A 22,187-nucleotide genomic window follows, 5' to 3' on the forward strand; every position below is an offset into this window, starting at 1 on the left:
AATTTAGTATGGAATCAGTAATTGTATCAGAATCAGGAATTTAGTATGGAATCGGTAATTTTATCAGAATTAGGAATTTAGTATGGAATCAGTAATTGTATCAGAATTAGGAATTTAGTATGGAATCGGTAATTTTATCAGAAATAGGAATTTAGTATGGAATCAGTAATTGTATCAGAATCAGGAATTTAGTATGGAATCGGTAATTTTATCAGAATTAGGAATTTAGTATCGAATCAGTAATTGTATCAGAATTAGGAATTTAGTATGGAATCAGTAATAGTATCAGAATTAGGAATTTAGTTTGGAATCAGTAATAGTATCAGAATTAGGAATTTAGTATGGAATCATAATTGTATCAGAATCAGGAATTTAGTTTGGAATCAGTAATAGTATCAGAATCAGGAATTTAGTTTGGAATCAGTAATTGTATCAGAATCAGGAATTTAGTATGGAATCAGTAATTGTATCAGAATAAGGAATTTAGTATGGAATCAGTAATAGTATCAGAATAAGGAATTTAGTATTGAATCAGTAATTGTATCAGAATTAGGAATATTGTATGGAATCAGTAATTGTATCAGAATTAGGAATTTTGTATGGAATCAGTAATAGTATCAGAATCAGGAATTTAGTTTGGAATCAGTAATTGTATCAGAATCAGGAATTTAGTATGGAATCAGTAATTGTATCAGAATTAGGAATTTTGTATGGAATCAGTAATTGTATCAGAATCAGGAATTTAGTATGGAATCAGTAATAGTATCAAAATCAGGAATTTAGTTTGGAATCAGTAATTGTATCAGAATCAGGAATTTAGTATGGAATCGGTAATTGTATCAGAATTAGGAATTTAGTATGGAATCAGTAATTGTATCAGAATCAGGAATTTAGTATGGAATCAGTAATAGTATCAGAATTAGGAATTTAGTATGGAATCAGTAATAGTATCAGAATTAGGAATTTAGTATGGAATCAGTAATAGTATCAGAATTAGGAATTTAGTATGGAATCAGTAATTGTATCAGAATCAGGAATTTAGTATGGAATCAGTAATAGTATCAGAATTAGGAGTTTAGTATGGAATCAGTAATTGTATCAGAATCAGGAATTTAGTATGGAATCAGTAATTGTATCAGAATCAGGAATTTAGTATGGAATCAGTAATTGTATCAGAATCAGGAATTTAGTATGGAATCAGTAATAGTATCAGAATTAGGAATTTAGTATGGAATCAGTAATAGTATCAGAATCAGGAATTTTGTATGGAATCAGTAATTGTATCAGAATTAGGAATTTAGTATGGAATCAGTAATTGTATCAGAATCAGGAATTTAGTATGGAATCGGTAATTGTATCAGAATTAGGAATTTAGTATGGAATCAGTAATAGTATCAGAATCAGGAATTTAGTATGGAATCAGTAATTGTATCAGAATCAGGAATTTAGTATGGAATCAGTAATTGTATCAGAATCAGGAATTTAGTATGGAATCAGGAATTGTATCAGAATTAGGAATTTAGTATGGAATCAGTAATAGTATCAGAATCAGGAATTTTGTATGGAATCAGTAATTGTATCAGAATTAGGAATTTAGTATGGAATCAGTAATTGTATCAGAATCAGGAATTTAGTATGGAATCGGTAATTGTATCAGAATTAGGAATTTAGTATGGAATCAGTAATTGTATCAGAATCAGGAATTTAGTATGGAATCGGTAATTGTATCAGAATTAGGAATTTAGTATGGAATCAGTAATTGTATCAGAATCAGGAATTAAGTATGGAATCAGTAATAGTATCAGAATTAGGAATTTAGTATGGAATCAGTAATAGTATCAGAATCAGTAATTGTATCAGAATTAGGAATTTAGTATGGAATCAGTAATAGTATCAGAATTAGGAATTTAGTATGGAATCAGTAATCGTATCAGAATCAGTAATTGTATCAGAATTAGGAACTTAGTATGGAATCAGTAATAGTATCAGAATTAGGAATTTAGTATGGAATCAGTAATTGTATCAGAATCAGGAATTTAGTATGGAATCGGTAATTGTATCAGAATTAGGAATTTAGTATGGAATCAGTAATTGTATCAGAATCAGGAATTTAGTATGGAATCAGTAATAGTATCAGAATTAGGAATTTAGTATGGAATCAGTAATAGTATCAGAATTAGGAATTTAGTATGGAATCAGTAATAGTATCAGAATTAGGAATTTAGTATGGAATCAGTAATCGTATCAGAATCAGTAATTGTATCAGAATTAGGAATTTAGTATGGAATCAGTAATAGTATCAGAATTAGGAATTTAGTATGGAATCAGTAATTGTATCAGAATCAGGAATTTAGTATGGAATCAGTAATAGTATCAGAATTAGGAGTTTAGTATGGAATCAGTAATTGTATCAGAATCAGGAATTTAGTATGGAATCAGTAATTGTATCAGAATCAGGAATTTAGTATGGAATCAGTAATTGTATCAGAATCAGGAATTTAGTATGGAATCAGTAATAGTATCAGAATTAGGAATTTAGTATGGAATCAGTAATAGTATCAGAATTAGGAATTTAGTATGGAATCAGTAATTGTATCAGAATTAGGAGTTTTGTATGGAATCAGTAATAGTATCAGAATCAGGAATTTTGTATGGAATCAGTAATTGTATCAGAATTAGGAATTTAGTATGGAATCAGTAATCGTATCAGAATCAGTAATTGTATCAGAATTAGGAATTTAGTATGGAATCAGTAATAGTATCAGAATTAGGAATTTAGTATGGAATCAGTAATTGTATCAGAATCAGGAATTTAGTATGGAATCAGTAATAGTATCAGAATCAGGAATTTAGTATGGAATCAGTAATTGTATCAGAATTAGGAATTTAGTATGGAATCAGTAATTGTATCAGAATCAAGAATTTAGTATGGAATCAGTAATTGTATCAGAATCAGGAATTTAGTATGGAATCAGTAATAGTATCAGAATTAGGAATTTAGTATGGAATCAGTAATAGTATCAGAATTAGGAATTTAGTATGGAATCAGTAATTGTATCAGAATTAGGAATTTTGTATGGAATCAGTAATAGTATCAGAATCAGGAATTTTGTATGGAATCAGTAATTGTATCAGAATCAGGAATTTTGTATGGAATCAGTAATTGTATCAGAATTAGGAATTTTGTATGGAATCAGTAATAGTATCAGAATTAGGAATTTAGTATGGAATCGTTCCATCACTAATTTATATACTTGCAAATTCTTATTTTTCTGTTTTTCACTGTCATTTTCCTGCTTTCTCTTTCTTTTTCCTCCCTTTCGTCTCTCTTTTACTTGTCTTCTTTCTTCTCGTCTGCAGTTTTCAGTCTTTCTTTTTCTTTCTCCTAATTTCTCTTTCACCTTACTTTTTTCTCTAACTTTTCTCTTTCTTTCTCTTTTTTCTTTCTTTTGCTCTCTTTCTCTTTTCTCTTTCTCTCCCTTTTCCTTTACTTTCCCATTCTTCCCCCTTTCCTCTCTCACTTCTTGTAACTGTCATTCTCTCATTTCTGTTCTGTTTGCCCTTATCTCTCTCTCTCTCTTCCTCCCCTTCCTCTTCTCTCCCTTTTCTTTTCCTCTTTCTTTAGCATTTGCTTTTTTTTTCATTTCTCTCTCATTCTCACCTTACTCTTTTTCTCTTACCCTCTCTCTTTAATTTTCCTCTTCTCTTCCTTTGAGAAAAAAAGAATCCAAAATACTTGCTAACATAACAGATTTTGTTTTCTTTCTCAAAATCAGACTCTTTGATTCCCATATGCTTACCATTCGTTGCAGAACCTTTCAGACTCCCATTTTCTCTGTACCTTTTGCCGACACAAAACTCTTGCTTCCATATAAATTATGAAGTGTGCCGACATTGCAACATAATACATTGGTTTCAGAATTTTTTAGATAAAAGTTGATAATATGGATTATTTGGATTAAGCCTGCTATTCTCATCTTGAGTGTTAGTCTCACAACATTTAACGCAAATATAATCTCCAACCGTTCACAGGTGCATAATGTTAAACTTGGGAATCTAATCAGTGAAGTCTAACGACTGTCAACTAAGAGTCTATCAGGCCTGTGAACATGGTGTGATATAGGAAAGTGAAATCTAGCCAATGAGTGTTGAGGACATGCGTTGCATGGAGAGAAATGATATGAGAATAACACAATGGATGTATGATGCGAATTTTAAAGACAAACTTGGTTCAGGAGGAGACTAAATCTGAACAGCATAAGGAGATTCATATTATTTGGATTCATTGAACTACTGTTCTTCTCTTGGGGATCATTTTCACAGCGTTTCAGTCGATGTAACATTAGACCTTCTTCAGGTGTATCTTATTGAACTTGGAAATGTTTCTGTTGAACTTGAGTATTTGGACGAAATTTAAAACGGAACCTTTATTTACTTCACAAGGGTAGTATGCTCTCGTTTTGTCAGCTGGATAGGACTCTTGGCACAGTGGTTAGAGTACTTGGAAAAATCAATTGTAAAAATGATATTCTCCTGGAGGTTGAAGGTTCAATTCTCAGTGTGGGTGACCGAAAAATACAATTGCAAATTATTTAGAACCACTATCCAGTCATGGTTGATGAAACAAGAGCATATTATTTCTGTGATGTTAATAAAGGGCTTCTTTTTTTTTTTTTCTTTTTCTTTTACATAGGCATCACCACTTATCATGGCCAAGAGGCCACCCGAGGATAAGGGTTAAAGAGTGGACAGTAGAAATTGGACAATATAGTAATCGTTATTAATGGAAATTCAGTAAATTTCTTAACTTATATGGAACGGCTCATCAAGAACTTATTTACGTTAGACTTGAAGACAACCATATTGTAGTCAGCTGGAAAGCAGGAAAACTGAAGACAATTCCACAGGCGTGCAGTTCTAAGAAACAAGCTTTGTTCATTGAATCTACGTTTAGGTTTAGGCACAGATAACGAGTGGGGGGGAATTATTGATAGTGTTTTCATCTAGACGAGTGTTTCTTGTGAAAGTTTGGTGAGGGGGGGGACCATAGATTAAAGCTCAGTCGAATACTTTCCATGAAAATAATGATACAGCAGAGACAAACTCGCAACATCTCTTCTGTGAAATAGAGGTTGCAGAGAAGAGAAAAGGATATCTCCTACGAGGCTACAAAGTCTATTTTGAGCTCTATCAAGGCAGGACAAGTCCTTTCTAGCAGCTCCTGCCCAGATGTGGCAACAGTATTCCATCCTTGGACGTACCTGGCTCTTATATAGATAGAGAATTGCATCAGCAGTGATCGATCTACTGGATCGATAGAAGGATCCCACCATTTTTCCAGCGGCCTTGGCAACAGATTTGATGTACCTGTTCCATTTAAGATCAGGAGTAAAGGTCAAGCCCAGAAGCTTGTCAAAACTTGAGGCCTCCTCAAGACAAGAGCCATTCATTTCAACTGATGCCAGATGGGGATCAGAATGTTGATGATGTAAAGAGAGAAGCTTGGTTTTAGATGCATTAAAAGTAACCAACCACTCCTTTCCCCATTGTACCACATGCTCAAGATCAGAGGAGAGGGGGTTCCATTCGAAATTCCGTCCCAAGTTCAACAAAATACATCTGAAGAAGGTCGGTAAGTTACATCGACCGAAACGTTGTGAAAAGGACAGCCAAGATGAGAACAGTAGTCCGAAGAATCCAAATATGAATGATCAATCCTCATCTAAAAAATTCTGAAATGTAACATAAAGAGATGCAGAACAGGAAACTTTAATTGTATGGCTGCCTGGAAAGAATCGTGACTTCTTGGGCAAGGAGATGTAAAACAGGTCAGGTAGCAAGTTCCATTAACAGGGCAAGGTTTATGAAAACATAGGAGAGTGTGATAAGGATGCACTTGAGAAAACGAGGAATAAATGAAGACCTGGCCAGAGATAGGTCAGTTTGAAATTCAAATTTTAAAACTGACTTAAAAGTGAATATGATGACATGACACAATAAAAGTGCTAAGTTAAAATCAATTCTAAGTGATAAGTCTTTTGGATGCCCAATGTTTAATTCTCACTACAGGAAATACTAAGAATAAAGTAAAATCCATTGCATATTGAAATTGCATATTGATTCTAGAGTTCAACAAGAAGGTCGGAGGTTATATAAAAATGTTGCAAGAATAACATCCAAATAAGGTGATATTGCCATTTGGATGTAAAAGACTATTATTTGGAATCATATCTTCATTCTTTTTATTGTTGCTTTCCATATGTATAGCTGTTTTCTGTATGGTTGCACCATTTTGTCTGTTGATCGACTATTTAACTTGGATGAATAAAAATTGCACATGAAAACAATGGAGGCTTGTAGTTTCAAAGGTTTTATAGCGGAGAGAAGTTCGTTTATAAGGGGAGAGACTAAAAATGAGGCTAACATTAATTCCTTTTTTATTTCATTTTCTTACTTAGTCTTAAACTAGTCGAATGGACAGTCTTGAGGAAATAGTTACTCAGAATTTTACATTGCCGGACATGTCTTGTCTGTTTGCTTCCTTGACTTGAACTGTGTTGAAACTCTGTCTCTCAAACATGTAATGTAATTTTTCTATAATATCATTCAACAGCTGCATTTCTAGTGCATTTTTGTCTAGGGAGATGACCTTTAAACCCTCACACCAATCATGCTAGCTGCAACGGGTCTATTTCCGTTTGGACAAATAGAGATATTTGTTTGGAGTGTGACTCCTAAGCTATACATCCTGTTTCAACAATGATGATAGTCGTGATGTAATGATGGTAGTCGTGATGTAATGATGGTAGTTGTGCTGTAATGATGGTAGCTGTGCTGTAATGATGGTAGCTGTGCTGTAATGATGGTAGCTGTGCTGTAATGATGGTAGCTGTGCTGTAATGATGGTAGCTGTGCTGTAATGATGGTAGTTGTGCTGTAATGATGGTAGTTGCGATGTAATGATGGTAGTTGCGATGTAATGATGGTAGTTGTGACAACGATGACTATGAAATGTTATTGTTGCCTGTAAACATAGTCATAAATTTAATAAACTTAAAGAATCAAGTTTTGATCCTCCATGTTTAATAAGTAAATAAATGGGATACAACTCAATTCGAACTGTCGAGGTCAGAATCAATCTTGTAATATGTTATTATTGCTAGAAAGTTTAATAAAGTTAAAGAAACAAGACAAAGTTTTACTGCACGTAGATTACTTGCGCTCATGTTGGTGTCAACATGATCCATAAATACGTTACGATCACCTGGATCACTGGCATCATCAGATTTTTCATTGTTAGCCGCAGTTGCCTGTAAGGTTGGATTTTCTTCCATGTCTTCACAGAAAGCTTTTTATTCCTCTGGAACACCACGAAGCATGTGTAGTGGATACAAAATTAAGCAGAGGCTTCACATTAGCCAGTTTGTCTTTTTTCAGCAGAGGTGGAGCTGGGTCGCCTTCATAAACATTAAATTGTGACTGTGTTGTCAGATGCATTCACTCCAACCTATACTCTGTGGAGAGGGGAGTTTGAAGTAACACTGTGGTATACATAACTCGTTTTCCTTATAGTGCTTGGTACTGCATGATTCCGGTAGTTTCATATCGTTTACATCAGGATTTATGCCATACACATTAATTCTGATCCAGATGTATTTTGTGAATGACATTGTCAAATTTTTAATAAATTATTTTAAAACCTTGAAAAGTCTGTTTCACCAAATTCTAACTGGCCATTTTCTGTTAATTACTGTTATAACCTAACTCCTATCATGAAATTACATTTCTAAAATTCCTACTCGGACTGCATTTTAATAATTCTTTGACTTTTTATTTTTCATGGTTTTAGATTCTTCCTAGGTAATTTATATTAAATTATATATCTGCTTCTGTTATCGTGCTGCACAAGTATCATAAGAAAATTTCAAGTGTTATAAATAGTTGATGTCTTCAACAAAAATGAAACATTATTTTGATCTTTATATTCTTTTCCAATTTTTACATTCTTACTTTAGTAATGGTTCCAAATCGATCTAAAAAAATTTCCTTATTTTTTTATGTTTTACATACATGTAAAAAGAATAGCAAATATGTTAAGTTTGTATGTGTATTTATTGAAATAAAGTTGTTTGCTACGGATGTTTGCCACAGGTTTTACTATTAAACCACATATTAAACTTGAGTGCCATCTGTTTCGGTCCTGGATGTGACCTTAAACTATATCCAGTGGTGAAGCCGCAGCTTGCGGGCTTTGGAGAGCATGGAGCCACCCTTTAATTGCCATTGCTCCCAGGTCCACTCTGACCCGGAATGGTAGTACCTGTTAGGATCCCAACTATGAGTTAAATAGAAACAGACTTGAAAAAACACAAATATATTCTATTAAAAATTTTTTCTTCAAAATCTTTGGATTCTGCATTAAATAACCTGAAAAGGGTTGATATGCTGTAAAACAAAAATAACCACCCAGCCACCTGTTTCAGGAAGATTCAGTTCATACTTTTTAGTAATTCTCCACATAACGTATTAATTTAATGGATTGTATTATATTCTATTATTATTATTATTATTATTATATAACTTCATAAAAGTTTCAGTCCTCGATATGACCTTAAACTATATCCGATGGTGAGGCCCCAGCTTGCGGGCTCTGGGGAGTGTGGAGCCACCCTTTAATTGCCATTGCTCCAGGTCCACTCTGACCCGGAGTGGTAGTACCTGTTAGGGTCCCAACTATGCGTTAAATAGAAACTGACTTGCAAAAATCAAATATATTCTATTAAAAAATTTTTCTTCAAAATCACCGGATTCGGCATTAAATAACCTGAAAATATGCCGTAAAACAACCAACCAACCATAAAAGTTTCAAAGTGTTTATCAACGGTGTGTTGTATTATGTCAATGTGACTTGAAAAAATATCAGTATTGCATAAAGAGGAATTAAGTTTTTACACAATTTAAAAATAAAATGAAATTCATTATTATTGAAAATGAGACAAAAACTATTTTATTTAATTGCCGAAAAGATATTTTTTATCTATTTCTGTGTAATTGTCTATAATTCCTTTTCTTTCTTTATTGTGGTCATTAATGTTTTGTTTTTGGTTAAACCATAATGGCTAACTCAGAACTGGATGTCTATTTCAAAATATTAAATTCGTTGAATTTAATTATATAACATTAAGAATGTTACACAAAGTTAATCACAGTTCCATTAATTTTGAAATATAAAATGTTTTTAAATTTTTTTGAGGTGAGGGTTAATTATTTGGATTACTGTTTTTATTTGAACCCATAATTAAATGGAATCATGTTTCTGAATTTTTGAGATGAGGATTGATAATTCGTATTATTTAGACTACTGTTCTCATCTTATAAGTTGCTGTCACCTCCAACCTTTTTATCATTTGGGCTACTGTTCTCATCTTGAACGTTATTCGCACAACATTTTATGTAACATCCAAACTTCTTCAGAGGTATCTTTTCAAACTCGGGAATCTATAATATTTTTAAAATACAACTGCAAAACATTTAGTACTTCTACCCACGGAATAAGAGCATGCTACCACCTGTGGATTAAATAAAGTGTTCTATTCGAAATATTGTGCAGAAAGATTTCAGATTTCAACAAGATACACCTCAAGAAACTTGGAGGTTACATCGACTGAAACATTGTGTAAATAAGATTCGACATGAGAACAGTAGTCTGAAGAATACAAAGTGGTAATTAATTCTAAATTAATCTTCTGGAGTAAAAGGTTCAATCCTCAACACAAGCGATATTAAAACTATAATAAAAATTACTGAAGATTTTTATCTGGTCATGTCTGACAGGACGAGAACAACTACCTCTGTGGATTAAATAAATGGTTCAGTTCTAAATTTTGTACAGATTCCACAGTTTGACAAGGCTCACATTAAGAAGGTCAGTTTGAATAATGCAAATAGTCCATGTACAATATTACATTTGTTTCTGTATTTTTCAGTGGCAAAATTCAAAATAATTTTCTTTTTAAATACCTTTCAGAAATATATAAATAAATATATTATTGATAAAAAAATGTTATCAATATATTGTTATGCATAAAAAAATCATAGTGAACAATTTTTGATTAACTTTCTACAACAAACTTTTTTTTTTTTTTTTTTTTTTTTTTTTTTTAAGGAAAAAAAAAAGAGCGTTTTAAAAATAGACCTTCAGTTACGGAGGTCAGTTGTTTCATGACTAAGCCATTACTATATAACATGACAAGTTGTATAGACTAATACAATAAAATCCTTATCAATTTTTTTCTTTTTTTCTTCTATCCTCAGAGGGAGAGATTGAAAAATTAAAGAAGGCTGTTGAATCTTTGATGACAGCAAATGAAGAAAAGGTAACCATTTTTTTTTACTTTCCATTTTATACATCAGATTATTACAACTTATTTTTTTTATGGAAGTGGAGGTCTACAGTAAGGGTAGATAACCCTTGGGAACCAGAAGAATATCTTGTATTTCAATCAATAATAAACATACATACATACATACATATATATATATATATATATATATATATATATATATATATATATATATATATATAGTAAACATTCCAAAGCCACAAGTGGATTTATTTTACATTCATATTGTTTTATTACTGTTATGTTGTCTTACACATGTTTCATTGAATGGTAGTAATTCACCAAAGAAATCTCCAGAGACATAAGTTCCTCAGAAAAAAATACAATTATTTTTTTTCTTGGATTGAAAAAAAAAAGCTATGGATTTCATTAAATGACATTGATTCCTTTTTTACTTTTTTCAATTATTTCTATTTAGTATTTCAGTCACATTGTATATAAGTTTTTTGTTGCATCTTTTTTTTTTTTCCCCATCTTTTTCTTTCATCAAATCATCAGCAGGCGATGATAGTCTTGGTGTAATTATAACTATATCTTTACTTCTAAGATTTTTAACGGCTAGTGATTTATGACTGCAAACATGGTAACATGCATTGTGTGTACAAAATTCAAAAAGAGATTGCTTAATCGTAAATAATTTATGGCAATTATTACACTAGGTACTTGAAAATTTTGTGACTACTTCCATAATTAATGTTATTATGGGATGTCTAGTTTTAACGTAAATAGCTCTTTAATCTTATTATATTATCAAGGTATATTTTTGTATTATAAATTAAAATGTGTTTCTTGAGAAGGGTGGGGTAATCCTGCTTTTTAGGTATTCACAAATTAAGCTAGTGTTGAGAAGAATGAGCCTATAAGAAATTGTTGTGGTAGTAAAACCGATGTAACAATTATTTTTTTATTGTCGTCGATACATTCTCCCAAAGGACATTGAAATAAAGTGCCAAAATTTAGAGGGATTTTTGATTCATGAAAATTAAAATGATGAGGAGTTTATGTAACTCAATGGCAATTCTGTATGAGGTCAAGAAGATAAAGTAAAATGATAGACTATAGTTGCTCCTTTTTATTAACTACTATACTAAGATGTAAGGGAGAGTACAACTACTTTTCCAGGATTACTCCATTTATCTTGGTCTTTAGCAAGTTGTTTAGCAAAGCAGCACGAAGTACTATTATTTTGAGTCGTTGAGAATCAAACCTCAGTTGAGTAGCCTCTTAGTGAATATTTTAAAAAGTAATGTGTAGATACAGTGACCTAGAAAGAAAATGGATGCTGAATTCTTAGACTATGCCCAATATTTCTGGTAAATGATGTTTATGACAATGATTTCATGTAGACAGAATAAATAACAATATTCCAACTTGCCATGAAGCTGTCTGACTATTTCAAAATACTTCAAAAGATTGCTTAGCGTCAGTTAATAGCCAATTCTTTGTAGACATAATGTCTATAATTTACCATGGACATTGAACTGTTATTCAGAGTCGATTTATGATTAGAGATGTAAGACAAAAAAAAATTTTTTTTTAATGAAGCAAATTTACCATACAAACAATTATTTATATTAATTTATTAATTGTGGACTATTATTCTCATCTTTATTAGTTGTTGTTTCACAACGTTTCGGCCAACTATTCCTCTGGCCTTCGTCAGATTGTAACCATGACGGATAGGAACTTCAAATCTCCTAACTGCATTCTCAGGAATCACTGCCATCCATAGTTGTTGTCGTCTCACCACGTTTTGGCCAAGTAAGCCTCTGGCCGGCTTTAGGTAGGATTGAAACCGCTATCTTCAGACAATTCTCATCTGGAACCGTAGAGATTCAACGTCTCTATCAACTGCGCCACGGGCCCCGAAGGACGATCAAGGTTGGATTTTTTTATTTTATAAATCCATGTTTATTTATTATATGATCTTCCATGGTCAGGTCCGTACCGATTGGTATATTATTTTAATTGGAATTCATTATTGAGATGAGTATTTATATTTATTTATTTATTGCGAACTATTAATCTCATCTTTATTAGTTGTTGACGTGGTGAGACGACAACAACTACGGATGGCAGTGATTGCTGAAAATGCAGTTAGGAGATTCGAAGTTCCTATTCGTCACGGATACAACCTGATGAAGGGCAGAGGAATAGTTGGCCGAAACGTCGTGAAACGACAACTAATAAAGATGAGAATAATAGTCAACTGTGCTATGGGCTCTGAAGGCCCGTGGAACAGTCGCGGTTACCACCTGACAAAGGTCAGACGAATAGTTGGCCGAAACGTCGTGAAACGACAACTAATAAAGATGAGAATAATAGTCCGCAGTAAATAAATTAATATAAATAATACTCATCTCAATAATGAATTCCAATTAAACTAAACAATTATCTGTATAATTTATATATGAAGTAAGGATTTCTTTCAATTTGAGTTTTTATATAAAACCCTAACTCAGCGGCCATTTTCTTTCTTGGTTCTTGTATCTATAACTTTATTAAAAAAGCAAAATTTTACTGATTGCATAGTCATGATGACTTGAAATTTGGATTTTACTGGATTAAAGATACACATGCAGCCAAACATCATCTAATGAAAGTGCTGAATAACAAAGATATTTAATAACTTTATTGCTTATCTTCATTAGTAGGTTTGTATTGGGAAGAGTTCAAGTGTAGAAACGTTGATGAATGATTAGACAAACCTGTTGTGACTTCATGAATATGTTGAAGTTAATAAAAGCTTGTGTCAGGAAAGATTAGAGACAATCCTGTAGAAGATAAAAAAGTGCATCTGTTTACCATATTTAAGTCTGGATCTAGCGGTAGCCATGTTGGATTCATTGTCTTTTCATCTTAGACAACCTCCAGGACAAAAGGCCCAGGTGGGTTGTGTTGTGTGTAGTTAGGGATTGATCCATGCTGCATGGGAGATGCCTTCAGAGAGCCAGAAAGAAAGAGAGAATTGCTGTGTGTTTAACCATTTATAAATTCTGTCACATGGTCACCTGGCCAGAGAGCTAATCTCCAATTGGACAAGCCAGAAAGGAAATTAACTGCTATAACCAATCAGCAATGCTATTATAAAATAAACATATTCAAAATCTTAAGCCGTGAGTATATCTGCTCTTGTTCCTACACAGCAATGGTTTCAAGTTAGATTAAAAAAACGCCTTAGTACCAAACCTAACCTTCAAGCTAAACTTTATTTTATTGCATAAATAGGATTTATGCGTAGAAAATATTAATTTTTTGTGATAAGTGTGCTGTGAAAATTTAAAGAGCTTAATAGTGTACAGCTTTGTAAAAATGGTTGGGAATTACTAGTTTACACATTATAAAAATATAATAAAATTTAAATCAGGCTATATGGTTTTACTGGTTAGACAATTCTCATTCAATCCCGGGCAATGCCTGGTCTTCGTGTTTGTGATTTGATAAAGAAACAAAATTAAACAGTTTTATATTAGCAAAAAAAGACCAGGGGTTTTCTATTTGTTTTGCTAGTGCTGTCATTTCCTGACTCCACTCCTGGAGGCAGGAAATCACACCATTGACATTAACCTCTGTAGGGGCTTAATGCCACGACGGAATAAAATAGCAATTGGGACTTATGTAGATTGGTGATCTTTAAAACCAACACATTTCAGGTGAAAACATATGTCATGTTGAAATTGGTATAAATTCCAAAGATTCCAAAATAGTTATCCAGTAGAAAAATAATTACAAATAAAATTTATTGATTTATAAAGTTTTATTGTATGTTTTAATGTGGAAGAGTTTTATTGTATGTTTTAATGTGGAAGAGTTTTATTGTATGTTTTAATGTGGAAGAGTTTTATTGTATGTTTTAATGTGGAAGAGTTTTATTGTATGTTTTAATGTGGAAGAGTTTTATTGTATGTTTTAATGTGGAAGAGTTTTAATGTGGAAGAGTTTTAATGTGGAAGAGTTTTAATGTGGAAGAGTTTTAATGTGGAAGAGTTCCTACATTTCCAGGGGAGGTAACTGCAATTGATGATTTTGACAATCCATCATTTCAAAATGCAAAATGTCGGATTATTATTATTTTTTCTAAAAACTACGTTTAGAACATCTATTACTGGATCATTTTTCATAACTTTTAGAATTTATACTAATTTTGACACCCATAAGTATGTAATGTGTTCACCTGAAATGCATCAATTTAAAAGTTTCCCAATCTAAACATGCACCTGGCAATCCCCTAGACAGGTATGAATGATACTGTGAGCAAAATAGATCCTGTTTCATCCTTCGTCATAATTGCATAACTTGTGAAGCTTAAGGACCCTTCAGTTTCCATTTATAGAAATCAAGTTTATGTTAACATCTGCTATGTTTAACAACAACAACAACAAAGAAAGCAGATATCATGTTGAGAGACACTAAAAACAACAAACATCTGATACATTTCATCAAAAGGTATATATAAGTAAAATACCTTTCTCTCTGTGTAAAGTATCATTTTGCAATATGGCAATATTCATATATATATATATATATATATATATATATATATATATATATATATATATGCCAAAACTCAATTTGAAGTAAAAAAAATAAAAAAAGGTTTGGTGAACATAAGAAATATAAAAAATAAAAATTCTCAAAATAACTATTCTCTCATGCATCAGAACATGATTATTCTTTTAAAATATACACAAACTAGAATTATTAAATTCATCTAATATATAAAAGACAAAATGTGCATGTGTGTGCACACGTTTGTATGTCTCGCAAAAACTTCCAACAGACACACGTTGGAATGTGACAAAATCAGTATCATTTCAAAGCTCGGTCTTTCGGACAACAAATATCGAAAAGTTGTCCAAAAACATTAATTCCTTCACTCTCAACTCTGCCATTTTTCACACAAAGAGGGGTTGCTTTTTTCGTCAACATTTTTCCAAGTCGTTGTTCAAGCCTGCCTGCCTGCCTACCTACTACCACATTTTTTTTTTAACACCTCTCTCCACCAGGGCTGCCTACCAGGGTTTCATCTCTCCACACCCTGGGCAACGCCGGGTACCCCCGCTAGTTTTAAATAAATCCCAGCAAAAATTTCTTGAATCGTTATATGATGCAATTAAACAATGTACTGCTTTCCAAAATTTATTTTCTTTAACCAGCAAGTTTATACTAACCGAATAGAACTTGAATTTACGTCCAAACTAGCTCTTTTCTATATTTCCAATAAAACTTTGTACATAATATTGATATTAAAAAAAAATTAAGAAAACATTCATTACATTTCATAAACGCACCTTACATTTTTAATTTTAATGGCTTCAATTAATTCGAACAAAGCACACATAATCGCACCATAAATATTTTGAATTCTAAAAACTGTTTGATTAAAGAAAAAAAAAAAAAAAGCAAAACAATTTTTTCATGTCACAAATGCCCACATATTTTCAAATATTGTACTTCTATCTTATTTTCTTCAAATCCGACACCTTGAGAAAGTTTTCAACAAATTCATACTAACTGAACAGCACTCCAACTTAGGCCCAGATTAGCTCTTTTCTACCGCATTCTCAATAAAACTTTGTACATGGCACTAATATTAAAAAAGACAGCAAAAAACATTCTATTTTATAAACAATACAATTTGAATTCTAAAAAAAAAAGAAAAAATTTTTTTGTACATCATAATTGCATCACAAAATTTTAGAATAACTGAATTTTTTTTTTCAAATCACAAGCACACCACATAATACAAATCTATATATCAATACGATAGTATGTGTGTTATTTTCTGTGTCATACTTACATCTGGGTCGTTTAATTTTTATGAACTTCCTTTCTTGTCATAAATAATTTTACCAAGAATTCTTCATAAGTTTTGGTTTTGATTATAGCTGATGGCACTTAAGTTATCTATTTTTTTTATGAATAATTTTATCAAGAATTCTTTGTAAGTTTGGGTTATGGTTTTAATTATGGCTGAAGGAACTCAAGTTATATATATATATATATATATACATGTATTTTTTTCATAAGTTTTTATTCTGGTTTCGATTCAAGCAAATGCACCCAAGTCATATGGATATATTTTTATTTATGAAATTGCAACTTTATAATATATAAAAATCGATAGAACATTAACTCAAAAATAATATATGTGAAATCTGCAAGAATTAAAATATCATATTTAAGCGTACTTTACAACCGGACTTTGCCAGGCATACATGCTAGCTTAGATAAATACTTTTGCAATTTTTACAAAAAAGCTACAATATCAGAGTGTCTCTATTTACACTGAACATCTACAAGATGGCAACATCAATATAGTACATATGAAGGAGTCCTCTGTGGAATTTCCACAGGTCCTGCTAGTATAGATAATATATATCAGATCCTATCTCGATAAAGATTTTCAGTATTATAAATAGAGCATGAAACAATAAAAAGATGAGAAATAAAAATTTACATGTGATAATTCATAAAAAATTAAAAAAAAACAAAAAATATAATTAATTCCATGGAGTTTAAAAAAATTAGTTTGCTTTTAATTCTTCTGAGGAAATAAACTGGCAGTGTAAAACTATAGAATCTCTTGTTAGCATAAAAATTGAAACTTTAAAAATTGCAATATTCAAACAAGCGATTTAACATTCTAGTATATTAAAAATGGGGTTCATGATTCCAAATATAGTTAAATAACAAAATCGTAAAGAAAAGTTAAAAATCCGTAATATTGATTTTTATAAATTCACTTGGATCAAAGTTCTTAGAAAGTCAAATTTAAATTTATAAAAAGAAACATCTTGTCACAAAATTGAACTCCCTTTAGCAACATAATTTTTTATACTATGACTCTGTATATTTTTTTAACTCTTTTTCACCCCCAAACAAGGCATATTGCCACTTGAAACATAAGGGGCTATTATTTGAGATTGTGTCTAACAGGAGACTATGAGGAGTTGAGTAGCAAGATGTCTGTTCACATTGCATTTAAACTTCTACATTTTAGTACAGAGAGGCAGGAAACCAGGAGAAAATCCTAAAGTCTAGCAGTTTGAAGAAACTATTAGAGTAGAAGGCTTTCGAGCATCTAGGTACGTCAACAGTGAAGGAGAGTGATTTTGCTGCTTGTCAGGTTAATCGGTGGTATGTACGTGAAGGAGGCAGAAGTGCTGAGAGTTTATCAGAGCACATTCCATTAAAGCACTTGTAAAACAGCCAAAAGGAGGCAGCGATGGGACAGAGGTTGGAGCCTGCTTGATAGTGCGAGACCTATTAGATTTGAGACTCTTTTTTTTTTTAACTCTTTCGGAGTGAGAGGCAAGTGGTAGATGCATCAGCCAAGATGTGGCAACAATACTCCATGCATCGACGAATTGTCTTTGTAAAATTCATTATGATTCGACTGACAATCCATCCATCTCCAGTTAATGAGATGGATGAATTGTTATCTTTATCTTCAAGTTGATTTTGGCCTTGATAAGTGGTAATAAAAGGAACTGTGTTAACGACCCTCGTTAGATGTTTCTGCGTATTTTTTTCGCTTTCATCTTTTCTTCTGACCGTGTCATTTCTCACATTAGCATCTGTCAAAGAGGGGGGGGTGCATGGGTTCACAAGTATAAAAAAATAAAAACCCCAAAAAAGCACAAACTTGACAGATTCTGCAAATATCAGTTGCGACACCATCGACTCTATCTGCTGAAATCTCCATCTACATCTTCTGCCAGGGTCATGTTTGTCTGTTCATCTCAATTTACTAAGGCTCTCTCAATCTGATCCAAGCCACCACCTACCTTCAACTTTGTCCAATTCACAAATGTCAACTCTGTCATCAATTGTCACAAATTCGCAAACCGTCTCTAACTGTTGTAAATCGTCCCAAAACTCATTGCCACTCTTAAAATGAACTCGACAGTATATTGACCGATCCCTTGTTCCTGTTCCTGCCACATCTTGATGAACAATCCCATCTTAGTTTTCTTTTGTGTTTCTTTATGAACAACTTCCTATGTTCTGTTGATAAACTTATTTCTTCCTTTTTTGTTAAATATATATATATTTTTTCTAACTCTTGAGGGAGAGAACGTCAATAGTATCACGAAGATACATTGTCAAATAACTGTGACTTTTGGCAATTGTGTTTTTTTTTTGGGGGGGGGTATTTTTCACCAACAATTTTCCAAAGCTTATAATTGAATAAAAAATGTTTTTTCAATGTTTTTTTTTTTTTAAATAAAACGAGCACAGTCAAATTATGTAAGCAAAAAAAGTTTAATAGAATTTTAATGAAGGCTGTTTTTGAAAAAAAAAAAAAAAAAAAAAAAAAAAAAATGGAAAATGCTGAAAAAATTAGAATGTTTATACCTTCAAGTCTCAACATAAAATTGGAAAATTGGGTGCATATTTAGTTGTCCAAGATCAACTAAAGATAAATTTATCTATAGAGCTCTGTTCTATCATTAATACTATATTAGTGCTAGGGTGGCACCTCTACAGATTCTGGCGATAGACTATTCCTGACGTCATTTCCGGTAAGCAGGTTCTGCTTTCCAGTGAGTCTGGATTCAAGACTCTGAGGGAGAGAGTTGTAACATTACTCGTCCTTCAGTTGAGCCTAGTTCCCACTCAACTAACATACATGTCTGTGTTTTTGTTAATATATTATTCATTTCACTGTTTCCGAGTCTTCTCGTTATTCCTTTCAGCATTTATACCACAACAATTAAATGAGAGGGAAAAGTCCACATAATTTGGAAAAATTAGAATCGTTTTTATTTTTTTGAATTTTTCCAAATTTTATTAATTTTGTGATCCCTGATTGATTTTGATTTTTCCAGAACAGTGGACTTCTATGGGTAAGTGCATCTATAGAAGGGGGGAAATCAATGCGTGACGTGCTTTCCATTTGTTTTTGTTTTTTCTTTTTTAAATAATTTAATTAATATATAAAGAAAATTTTTTAATTTTTAAATTAAAAAAAAGATTAATTTTTGTTTTTAATTTAAAAATAAAAATTAATTCAGTTTAGTTTTATTATTTTGCAGCCATATCATTGTTTTTCTCCTAAATCTATTTTGATTGTTTTTTGTTTTATTTTAATTTATTTTATTTTTGTTAATTACTTTTTTTCTTTCTTGTTTTGAAGTTGTTTATTATTAGTTTTTAGTTACCCCAATTACAATTTAGATTCTCCATTAAAATCAAAGAGTTATCTTTTTTTTTTTTTTGCAATATCAATATTTTCAAAAAAAAAAAAAAAAAGACAAAAGTTAAAATAAAATGAATATGAAAAGGCCCTAAAACGTTAACACTAACATGAGTCTAGCTGTCCAAAATAAAAATGATGCAAATTAGAAAAGTTTCAAAACAACTTCAAATCTGATAACACAACAATATTAAAAACCTCATAGAAATTAATTAATTAATTAATATTAAAAACCTCATAGAAGTTAATTAATATTAAAAACCTCATAGAAGTTAATTAATGTAAACTTGAATACTTACAGATCTTTCGTATACTAATGCATTCATAATTTTTCATATTAAATGTAATTTACACATAAAATGATTAACTGTATTTTTTCTATTACTTATATTGATTGGACTATTGTTCTCATCTTCAGTGTTATTTGCACAACATTTTGGTCGAATTGTCTTTCGACTGTCTGTAGGTATGTTGGTCGTTGTTTGGAAAAGAAAAAAAAAGTTACTGGCGACGGTGTCTTTTCATGACCGAGAACGGTCGAAAGCCAATCTGACCGAAGCGTTGCACAAATAATACTCAATATGAGAACAATCGTCTGATCAATCTAAATAATAGAAACATTTATAACTCAGAACTGTAAACTTTTATCTTTGTTTAAATTTTCAAGTTTTTTTTTTTTCTAATTCAATCATGTGCGATTTGATGATTATGTTTTCGTGTTGGTCTAGCTGACAGCCTCATTTTCTTCCTACTTTTGCCTTGTCCATTATTCAACCAAGCAACTACAATAAATACAGCGTAGTCTAAAAATAATTCCAGCTCTGGGATATAATGCAACATGAATTCACTCTAGTCACATGGTCTGGCAATATTTTAGGTAGGAAAGACATGTTTAGGACATTGTTTCCAATAAGGGAGATGGTGGGATCAGTGTGCACAGAGTGGCCGGATATAGCAAAGCAAACTTTTCCTCTGTCTCTCTTTCACATGTACATTATATGTGTACCTTAGTAATTTGTCACTTTGATTTTATACTCTAACTGTGACCCTCTTTTAAAATGAACCTTCTAATAAATCAGCACCAGCATGCAAGTGGTTTTGTAAACATAGACAAGCAAGAACCTGGCTTCTACAATGACGACACTGGTGTGTATAAAGGTTTATACACTCATCGGTAAGCAAGAATATAATCTCCACTTATATATAAATGACACTTTGCGTATGTCTGTTCATTACCTATAGACTCCGAAATGGCTGGGACAATTTTTTAAAAATTTCACACAAATAAACTTTGCGTCTAGGAGTGGTCTTAGATAGGTTTTGTATCGGAATACCCCCGATAAGTAGCGATAATCCAATTAAAGAAGGAACAGTCTGATTTTGACCAAAGTTAACTCTCTGATACAACCTAACATCACAAGTGCATTTTAGAAGTTTTATCACCACACAAACAAAAGGGGATAGCATATAAAAAAACAGGAGGTTCTTTGATAATGCTGGGGTGCTTTTGGAATTATTGTTTCAGTTTAGCGCACAGTTGAACAATTAGACCTTTACGTTTTAAACTTTAATTCATGCCATTATATAAAAACAATTTTATAAAATCAACTATAGGTTCGCTACAGTGCAATGTAAACTACAATGTATTGTGAAGTAACTGCATGGAGGCATGTGAAGTTTCCTCCCGGTGCACTGGTCTGTCCTTGACTAGAGCAGACAATTCATTAATTTGATTTAAAAATGGGTAATTTTACTGATTTTGATGACAATAAAAGTATTGGGAATGTGGACTATTCATTGATCCTAATTCAATCCTGGATAACATCAGGTTTCCCTGCTAGTGGTCCTGGATATGACCTTAAACTATATCCAGTGGTGAGGCCCCAGCTTGCGAGCTTTGGGGAGTGTGGAGCCACCCTTTAATTGCCATTGCTCCCAGATCCATTCTGACCTGGAGTGGTAGTACCTGTTAGGGTCCCAACTATGGGTCAAATAGAAACCAACTTGAAAACAAATATATTCTATTAAAAAAAATTTCTTCCGAATCTTTGGATTCGGCATGAAATAACCCGAAAAGGGTTGATATGCTGTAAAACAAAACCAACCAAGCCTGCTAGTACATTAATAAACATTCAAACTTCTTTTTATAACCAACCCATATTTGATAACAATAAACTTCAGTTTGAGTGAATTCTCTACCAAGTTTCAGTCAGAAATGTACAACACTCTTTGTTCTACCAAACAGCACGAATAAATAATTGCAGATATTAAGAAATTGCAGCATAAAACCTTTTACCAAAAATGACCTGATTCAGCATCAAATAATCCGCAAAGGATTGGTATGATATAAAACAAAATAACCAATCTAAACAAAACTGTGTATTTTTAATTGATTTTGGCCTAAGAATTTGTCCTATATTTTGGTCTAAAAATGCTACCAAAAGAAAAGATAAGTTACTTTTCTGTTATTAAATGCCTTAAAAATTGGTACAAACCTGTTTTTGTGCAGCCTGTAGGGTTCAGTGCAAACAAAAAGAATGAAGAAAATTTTTGAAAAATGGACACCTTTTCTCTTAATATGT

The 22,187-nt window shown here is 31.9% G+C and overlaps 1 protein-coding gene across 17 annotated transcripts in view; it reads left to right on the forward strand.

The window, feature by feature from the left end:
- Window positions 1-22,187, forward strand: part of LOC145266513 (liprin-beta-1-like) — an 840,289-nt gene that overhangs the window by 661,167 nt on the left and 156,935 nt on the right. For all 17 annotated transcript variants that reach the window (XM_080122251.1, XM_080122249.1, XM_080122253.1 and 14 more), the window contains one exon: window positions 10,315-10,376. In XM_080122251.1, the coding sequence (XP_079978377.1) occupies window positions 10,315-10,376 (62 nt within the window). The remainder of the gene's footprint in view (window positions 1-10,314; window positions 10,377-22,187) is intronic.

The sequence above is a fragment of the Euprymna scolopes genome, chromosome 41 (genome assembly GCF_053919585.1).
Source record: "Euprymna scolopes isolate OS-2025 chromosome 41, ASM5391958v1, whole genome shotgun sequence".
Classification (NCBI taxonomy): domain Eukaryota; kingdom Metazoa; phylum Mollusca; class Cephalopoda; order Sepiida; family Sepiolidae; genus Euprymna; species Euprymna scolopes.